The sequence below is a fragment of the Sprattus sprattus genome (assembly GCF_963457725.1).
Source record: "Sprattus sprattus genome assembly, chromosome: 5".
NCBI classification, from domain to species: Eukaryota; Metazoa; Chordata; class Actinopteri; order Clupeiformes; family Clupeidae; genus Sprattus; species Sprattus sprattus.
This window is the reverse complement of record NC_137924.1, coordinates 19,575,927-19,585,197: the sequence shown is the minus strand read 5'-3', so window position 1 is coordinate 19,585,197 and position 9,271 is coordinate 19,575,927. Positions and strand designations below refer to the sequence as shown.

At 43.0% G+C, this 9,271-nt stretch overlaps 1 protein-coding gene across 1 annotated transcript; it reads left to right on the top strand.

Annotated features, from left to right (window-relative positions):
• Positions 1-355: 355 nt before the first annotated feature.
• pcbp3 (poly(rC) binding protein 3) lies at positions 356-8,882 on the top strand (the record flags this gene model as incomplete). Its single annotated transcript, XM_080839120.1, is given in 13 exon segments — positions 356-430; positions 847-870; positions 971-1,003; positions 1,106-1,222; positions 1,710-1,841; positions 2,632-2,760; positions 3,691-3,834; positions 4,974-5,015; positions 6,435-6,449; positions 6,452-6,539; positions 7,605-7,657; positions 7,982-8,151; positions 8,828-8,882. Coding segments are annotated over 13 exon segments (1,077 nt in total).
• Between the last annotated feature and the right edge of the window lie 389 nt (positions 8,883-9,271).

Sequence of the window (9,271 nt, the reverse complement as noted above, 5' to 3'; positions counted from 1 at the left end):
TTTATGATGTTGATGGTTAAGCGTGGTATGTGTATAAATCATTAGAAGATTCAGTTCATCCCTTGAACGGAATAATTAAAACATGAAGATGAATTTTCATATCACTGCATCTTAATTTCAGCAAACCTTATTATGAAGATTGTGAGAAGTGCTCCCTCTAGTGTTCATCTCTGTATCACAGAAACAAATCCATATCTCCCCATGCTGTAACCTCAACCCTCTCGCCTTACCTCACCAGTGTGCATCACGTCCTTTTCTGTTCTCCACAGGTTGGCTGCCATACCATCACTCTCTTCCTTTTCCCGGGGATTTCCTGTCACTTGACCACGCTCCTGCCTCACCTCCACTCCCCAGCATGGAACCCAACAAAGTTCAGTCCGAGGGCGGCCTGAATGTGACCCTGACCATCCGCCTCCTCATGCACGGCAAGGTAACCAACCACAGGACATGAGCAGATAGGGTCGGGAGAGCCAGTGCCAAAAAGAAAAAAAAGAAAGAGATGAAGAAGGAAAAATAAATGGACAGGGCTTATCATGAGTCATTCTCCCTAGGGACATGGTGTGTCAGCCAGTGAGTCTGTGACTCATAAAGACGAGGGAATGTGCCACCTTCTCTTACTAATCAGTTATGGACATGCAACGCTGTCATCAGTAGCTTCCAGATATTCTGTCTGGGAGAGATCTCACCACTTTCTGAACAACTACATTTTTTAAGGTCTTGTGTTTGCAAAGGTATTTGTTTCAGTGATGAGGCGTGACAGGAATTGAATAAGCGTAAAATGCGTCTCAGTGCCTCTACCTCTCTCTCTAACTCACTCTCACTGTGTTTCTCTTCTCTCTCTTTCAGGAGGTTGGAAGCATCATAGGGAAGGTATGTGGGTTTGTCTTTGACACTGATATACTCTCCATTTTTTTCTCATTGTTATGTTTTTGATTTTAATGCTCTTTGCATCATCTTGTGCTTTTTACAGAAAGGGGAGACTGTAAAGAAGATGCGTGAAGAGGTATGTGTGCCCTACAGTGACTACCAACTGTTAAGTCCAACCAATGTTGTGAGATAAAATTACAATCATTGCCAAACTCATTCTGTTCTCGCCCCTCTTCAGAGTGGAGCACGCATCAACATCTCCGAGGGAAACTGTCCTGAGAGGATTGTCACCATCACCGGCCCCACAGACGCAATCTTCAAGGCCTTCGCAATGATTGCCTACAAGTTTGAAGAGGTAGGTCCAGTTGCGGCCTGGAACAAGGGCTATCTGAAATTAAGATATTTTCTCTTGTCCGATTTATTGTTTGCTCTCTATATATAAAATCCCTCGGCAGCTCTTGACCGCCAGAATATAATACCAATCCAAGTGTGTCTCTGGCTGTCTAGGCGGCATGTGCCTCTGGGTCCGTGGTGGTTCAGTACCTCCCCAGTCGAAGCCACTGTAGCAAAATGTGTGCATGCAGTGATACAAAATAATAATGATTTTAGAAGCTGCATGTCAAATGGAAACAGATTTTTTTAGATGTGTGCAAACTAAACAATGGCATGACATTTCAAATTCAAAACGAGAGAAACAAAAGCCAAAATGCTTGACAGTAAATAGCACACTATTGTTGAAAGCTTTATTAAACTTACATATCAATGTAGCACCAAAAACAACAAATGCTCAACCTTTTCAACGTTTATGCCTATAACCAAGGTAATTTCAGGTGTTTTTACAGGACATAGTCAACGCCATGAGCAACAGCCCAGCCACCAGCAAGCCCCCAGTTACTCTACGGCTGGTGGTGCCAGCCAGCCAGTGTGGCTCCCTCATCGGGAAAGGAGGATCCAAGATCAAAGAGATGAGAGAAGTACGCTGGCTCTGCATGCAAAGCTGTATACACGCTACCTACCCGCCCAGCATGTGAACAGAATATTTAGCACCAACAGCATTCTGGAATTTAAGGGGATAAATCTCAGACACTAAACAGCACCCTACACCAAATGTTAAATCGTCATAGAATTGGCATTATATGACAGTTTATTTCTGTAACATGGGCAATTGTTTGTTAATGGTAGAATTGTTTTATAATTCTTAAGATTCCAGTTGTGTGGGTTTAAAATCTGTTTTAGCTGGAGTCTTCCTTACAATGACGTATACATTTATTTACTTATCCAAAGTAATTTAGAAGAATGCACAGCTTCTAAGGGAGCCAACATTGATTTAAAATCTTGCAAGACTGTGTTTCAAGTAATTGTACAAAATTGTGCCAGAAGCCAAAGTAAAGGTTGAAACAAGTTCCACTGTACTCATCTAAAGTGCTGATTCTATAGTTACAAAGTGTTCAAGTTGAAAAACAACGAGATGGACAGTCTGTAACCTTAAATGGTCCATTATTTTGTCTGATAGAACAGATTTTAGGCTGGCGGCAGCTATTTGTCTGAAATGGTCTTATTTGTCTAAAAAGGCGATTATAGTTATTTTTCACTGTACTCCTTTCCCTGGTGCCACTCAGCTTTCAACTTTTAAAAGTAGACCACCTTTATATAGAACTCCAAAGAGTTTAAAGGTTTCTGAAAGTATATGTTTTTATTCTTTTGTTGTCAAAGAACCCACAGAGAACTACCTTATTCTAAGCCCATACTCTTCCTCTTCCGCAGTCCACAGGGGCTCAAGTGCAGGTGGCCGGGGACATGTTGCCAAACTCCACAGAGCGTGCAGTGACAATCTCCGGGACCCCCGAAGCGATCATCCAGTGTGTCAAGCAGATATGTGTCGTCATGCTGGAGGTAGAGTATAGCCTCCACCCAGTGTTATTCTAAGTCTGCGCAGTCCATTGCTTGCCAGGTGACTTCCGTTGCACAAAGCACTCGGCCACAGGCGGCACACTCACCACCCCCCATCTCCCCCTTGCCTGCCTTATACATGATGACGTTTAAGACATTCTTTATACTAACAGTTTACACCCGATGCATAGCTGATTTGATGCGATGCGTCGGGTGGGAAGTTTTTTTTTGACTCTTTTCAGCCATTCTCTGTGTGGATTAATTGACGCAGCTGTTGTTTACCTGTCAGTCCTGTACAGCTGCTGACATGCAGGCACATTTTGTCCCGCTGAAGTAATGGGGGCCGTATTGAATGTTATTCACTGGAGTCTTATGCACAACATGATGTTGGCGATGGAGCGCGCATCGATGTGCAAAGTCATTAAATTACGTTTGCAGGAAAAAGCACTGCATGCTTTCAGCACAAACTGCAGCCTTGAGTGCTTTTCACAAAGGGTTTTCCCTCCATTCTTTTCTTTCTTTCTGGTCTTTTTTGGTTTCTGTGCGATCAGCGGAAGTGCCTCATGCATTGTGTTGGTAAAGCAGTGCCGGAGGAATGTCATCACAGGGTTGAGCCATGAGCATGCCCTGCCTGCCTTTTCTCTCAATCTGTTCCATGTATTCTCTCTCTCCCTCTATCTCTCTCTCTATCTCTTTTCCTGACTTTTGGGCCTGTATACATACAAACGACAGGCAGACTTGTACGAGCAAACACACAAACACACACCCAGAAACATACCCTCACACATAGGACTGCATTTACACCAGTTCTGAGAAATGACACAGGCACGTGTGCACACACACACATAGTCACACACACAACCACTCTTACCTGTTTGCCATTTCCTGGTCTAACACCTGCTCTCTGCCTCTTCCCTCTTCCCCGTCTCCTAGTCCCCACCGAAAGGTGCCACCATCCCCTACCGCCCAAAGCCCGCCTCCACCCCCGTCATTTTTTCAGGTGGCCAGGTAAGAGCCGACCCGCTGGCGGCGTCCACAGCCAACCTCAGCCTTTTGCTGCAGCACCAGCCACTGCCTGTTAGTGCACTCAGGTTTTCTCACCTTTTCACTTGCATGCCTGTCACCCCCCTCACCCAGCGAGGGTTAACACGCTTGGGACAAGGGGGAGGAGGAGGGCGAGGGATAGTACAGGGTAGAGCTCAATGGCAGAAAATCACATCGGAGTTCAGATGTTAATTGGGGGTTAAGGAGATCATTGTTAGAAGGGGGAGGGGGGGTGTGGAGATGAAATAAATCTGTTTTACTTTTTTGTTATGAATTTTCAATTCCAAAAAATAATTGAGGCGCTATGCACAACGCACTGATGTTCCTCAGAAAACCAATGCACTTTTAGGGGCATTGTCATTTTAACACAGTTTGGAATGATGTTATGAGGAAATCAGTTTGCTGGTACTGGTGGGTGCAATGTGCAATGCCACCTCTTGGGCTGGCTGCCATTCAATATTTAATTACTCCTTATTGATGTCTGCCATGAGAGGCTCTTGTTAAAGCCTCCTCCCCTTTCTGAACAGATATCATATCCTTTTAACATTCCTACAGTGTTATCAGCTGAATATACAGATGCTATGCACAGGGAAGAGTCTATCTAAGCTGTGTTTTGATACAGTATATGAAACTACTACAGTAGTATGACAGAAATGTTAAAAGGATATTGTATCAGTCAATGAATCAGTCATTCCAGCTCATGTTTTCCAAGTCTATAAGTGTGGTTGAAGTGTGAATGATGTGTGATTGAAAATTGAGTGATATCTAAATTAAATGTCTAGACTGCTTGTTTCATTCCATCTGTACAGCTTTATTAGATTTTAGTCTTTGGCAATGTGTATCCTAATATGACTGAATTAGACAAGGCCCACAAAAGAGATGGTTGTTAGGACTTTGCTCTCGGAAAATATACATACGTAGCCAGAAAATGCCATAGATATAAGAAAGCTTAGATAGGATGTTATTATGAACTGCAACCTGAAAAAAGGATATATTAAGAGACCAGTCATATATCATGTTCTGACCTTAAACTGTGAAGTATAACCATTGTAAAGCAACTAATGTAATATAGTTAACTTAGTAAATGCAGATGCCGGACCACTCTTGATTTGGTTTGACCTGTTTCTATTAGGTGCTGACTGTGTGTCCTCTTTCTTTCTCTCTTTCCACAGGCCTACACAATTCAGGGACAATATGCCATTCCTCACCCCGATGTGAGTGCCCAGTCTTAATTTTCACTTCACACAAACACCAACAGCCTGCATGACGTCTTTTTGTTTTTCGTTTCTTTTTTTTTCTTTTTGATTTCTTATTCAGCTCAGAGTCATATTAATATTGGCCAGTAATATTAATACAACATTTCTGATGTGTAATCAAGATCACATTACAAATCATTCTGATCCTCTCAGCCTACCAAAATGTGGACCAGATCTCTCAGGACTTGGCCTGCTGCAGTATTCAAATTAAAATAATATTTAATAATATAATAATAATAATAATAATAATAATAATAAATAAATAAAAATAATGAGCAGGGGCGAAGCTGGAAATTGGGTGCACCCCCTCTAAAACCCGCCAACCTCTTATCGCAAAAAATCTACCCCGCCCTGACATGTTCCAGGGCCTCTTTTCCAGCACAGGGGCCACTGCGTTTTTGACTCTCCTCTCAGCGCCCCCTGAGAGGGGTACTTTTCATTTGCAGAAGAGCACCTTTCTAGGGCTAGCATTTCCTGATATAGGACCTGAGGAGTTACAGAGCTGGACTGGACTGATTCAGAGTGTGTGTTCATCTCAGGAGTATCTGGCACCGGAGATAAAGCTTGGTGGGCCAAGGTGCAGTCCTCTGAAATCCCTGAAGTCCGCATGGCCTCTGTTTGTAATTTCACTTAATCAGTCTTCATCACGAGGGAATCCATAGAGATACTCTTTGTCAGTTCCTTTAATTCGGGTGAGGCAGTGATTGATGCCAAGGGAGGCATTGGTTGACATCACCATCACTCAACTTGATGCTGGATGTCCGTTTCACCCTCATTAAAGACCTAGGTGAGCTCTCCAACCAGGATTCTTCTGCCACTCTCCTTATGCCCATAGGAGACACTTGGAGAAAACAGGAACTAACAGGACTATTTTAAATGGACAGAATGTTCATTTGAAGACTGTTCTGTTTGTTGTGCAGTGCACCGTTAAATACTCTTATCAACCTTGATAGGCTAAAACAGGCTTGGTTTTTTTGTGTCTTCCCTGCAGCCTGTGCAGTTGCATAAAACTAATAAAACAATACAATTGTGAGGAAAAATTTCTTATTTTATAGTTCAGCATCTCAAAGATAAAATGTTTCACTCCTTTTCCTCACAAGATCTAAAACTAAGACGTAAGACATAAACCCAGTAAGACATAAACCCAGTGAGGCACTCCACCAATTTCACACACTAAAAGTCAGGCCAAGTCCTGCTCAAGAGTCTCTATCTTCTTTCTTCCACTCTCTCTTCCTTCTCTTTTCTCTCTCTTTCTCTATGTCTCTTTTTCCACCACAGTGTGTCCTGGCTTCTTCTCCTCATTGTTTCTTTCTTCTTCTTCTAGTTTTGCGTCTTGATTTCTCAGTGTTCACCTCTGTTTCAACAATAACCTCTTAGTTCTACTGTCACTCCCCCCACCTCAGCAGCTGACCAAGCTCCACCAGTTGGCTATGCAGCAAACCCCCTTTACCCCCCTCGGACAGACATCCCCTGCTTTCCCTGGTACGTACCCATCAACCCTTTGGACAATTTCCTTCTCTTTGTACCTGTAGAAACACAATCTTTGTGTCTCTTTCTCTCTCTCTTTCCTTTTTCTGTTTTTTCCCCCTCCATGTTGCGCTTTATGACATACCCCCTGGTGGATGCTCTCCACGTGACTAGCACTTTTCGTTTTGATTTTTAGTTTTTCACCACCTATTTTTCCCCAACACTTTTTTGCTTCAAAACAAAACTCAAAAACAAACACTTCAGACACCATAAATTCGAAAACATGCAGCTATAAATCATTCAACTAGAATAACTCAAATTCTTTTGGAAAAACAAAATGGAACCCTTCAATGCACAAACTTATATGAAGAATGTATTACACCAATATAGTGTAGTTATTTTCATAACCAAGGTCTCATGAATAATGGTAAGCTTGATTCTCTTCTACCCCTGTGTCCTCTTCAGGTTGTCAGAATTGATTGAACAAAACAGGAACCCACTAGTAAACATCCTAGTGAGCTGTTTTACACAGTTCATATGAGGACACAAACATTAGGCCACGAAAAGTAATTTGTCTGTGTACAGTGTTATGTTTAATGACACGGATGGATTTGGGATTGCAGGTGAAGTTGCATCACGCCCTGGCGTTTTGATCTTAATGAAGACAGGCATTTCTTTCAGCCATCTTATTATTTCAACTGCACGAGCAGTTTTTTAATATATGAATGTGTACAAGATTTGGAGACAGGGTTTAAAATGAAATCCATCTCCGTTGGAAACCTTTTATCTCTCTCCATCATAACCTGGTTCCTGGAGGAATGCCTCAGGCCATTGTTGCCTGATCACACCTCATTCAGAAGAAACCACTTGGCTGCCGCCCGTCGGCTCCACTCCGCAGATTGCTAAATATGCTGCTCTCTCTCGTTCTCTTCTCTATCTGTCTGTCTCTCTTGTTCTCCCTCGCTCTCTGTCTCTCTATCTCTCTTGTTCTTACTCTTTCTCTGTCCCTCTCTCGTTCCCCCTCGCTCTCTGTCTCTCTCTTTCCCTTTCTTTCCTACTCTTTGTTGCTCAATGCTTTAGGTCTGGATGCCAGTCCACCGGCCAGTACTCATGAACTCTCCATTCCCAATGATGTGAGTATAGGGGCCAAAACCTGCCAGAAACACGGACACATTTACTCTTTTGATATCAGTTATTGAAACCTAAGGACACAACAAAGTATTTGATATTTAAATAAGGTTTCTGACAGCTGGTGGTTTATAATGATTATGTCAGTGATGCTGTTTTTACATCGTTTGTCTAGGTGTATTTTTAGTATACATTTAGCTTTTCTTATATGGGGAAAATAAATGCTGAGGACCATGTGAAGCCTGTTAGACCAAGGATTTTCCTGCTAGTACACAGCAGGTCGACCAGTTCTGATTTCTCTTGTAAGAACTTCTGTTATGTCTTCCCAGCTAATAGGCTGCATAATCGGGCGCCAGGGAACCAAAATCAACGAGATCCGTCAGATGTCTGGGGCGCAGATCAAAATCGCTAACGCCATGGAAGGGTCAGCAGAGCGCCAGATAACCATCACCGGAACCCCCGCCAACATCAGCCTTGCCCAGTACCTCATTAATGCAAGGTAACCCCTTACTGTGCCATGAGATGAATGACTGATAGCCTAGGGGTGGGCTTCCTGTTCACATTGTGATGTATGGCTTCGTGTCCACGCTGCCCTTCTCAATGGACACATGGCGTCTCTTCTTCAAGGAAATTCGCCTTGAAATAGTACAAGGACATTGGGTTTTCCTATTAATAGTTTTCCCCCCATGTTGATAAATAACGCCTAGTTTTTAGAATGAATGCTCTCTGTAAATCTTATACTGATTATATCATCTCCTGTTCATTCATGGTGATTTTTCTTTGTAATACAGTCTTCCTGTTTGCAGCCTTAGGCAATAGCCTCGGCACTGAAGGTCACACTAGTGCTCTCAGACTTCAGTCCACCACCGTTTTTCGTTTCTTTCCTTGTTAGACCGACTCTCGTTACGACAGTTGGAGGCAGGAAGTATTCGTAATCTGCAGCTAAAAGATAGAGAACACATGCACGTGTATCATATGTTTCCCACAATTCTGCTTGACGGAAGGGCGACCATGGCAGCGAGAGCGAGCCCTATCACTTTGTTAAACGCAGTCGTACAACGACACAGATGAATGCCAGGCAGTGGTGTTATTGTCTCGTGGTGGGGATAGCGGATCGGAGACTCTGCATGGGTGGGTACTAATGCCTTATTCCTCTCCCACTATTCCACTGGCAGGTTCAGAGACGTGGCGGCCATGTGGAATGACCCCTCCTCCATGACTACATCCTGAAGCCCCAAACTGGTGTCATTGTCAGAAGCAAACAGCAGCTGCCCCCCCTCCCATCCAAAAACACCCACCCCAGTTACCTATTGTACACCCTACCCTTTAGAGGCCATTAGCCCCTCACTTTACAGTACACCTTCAGCAGTAGCGTTGCTTGTATGGGTAGGCTATTGCTAACGATAAAGACAAATAATTGTAGTTTGATTTTGTTCATGTTAATGTAGTGGTTAAGTATAGTGTTTCAGCATGTTGAATGCTTAGGATCAAGGTGTATTATTTCTTTTTTTGTCCATTTCTTTGTTTTCTTTTACTGCTAGATTAGTTGAATATGGTTGCTGAATAAGTCTTGTAGTTTCTTGTCAGGAAAGCATAAAAATGTACAAAAAATGTAAAAC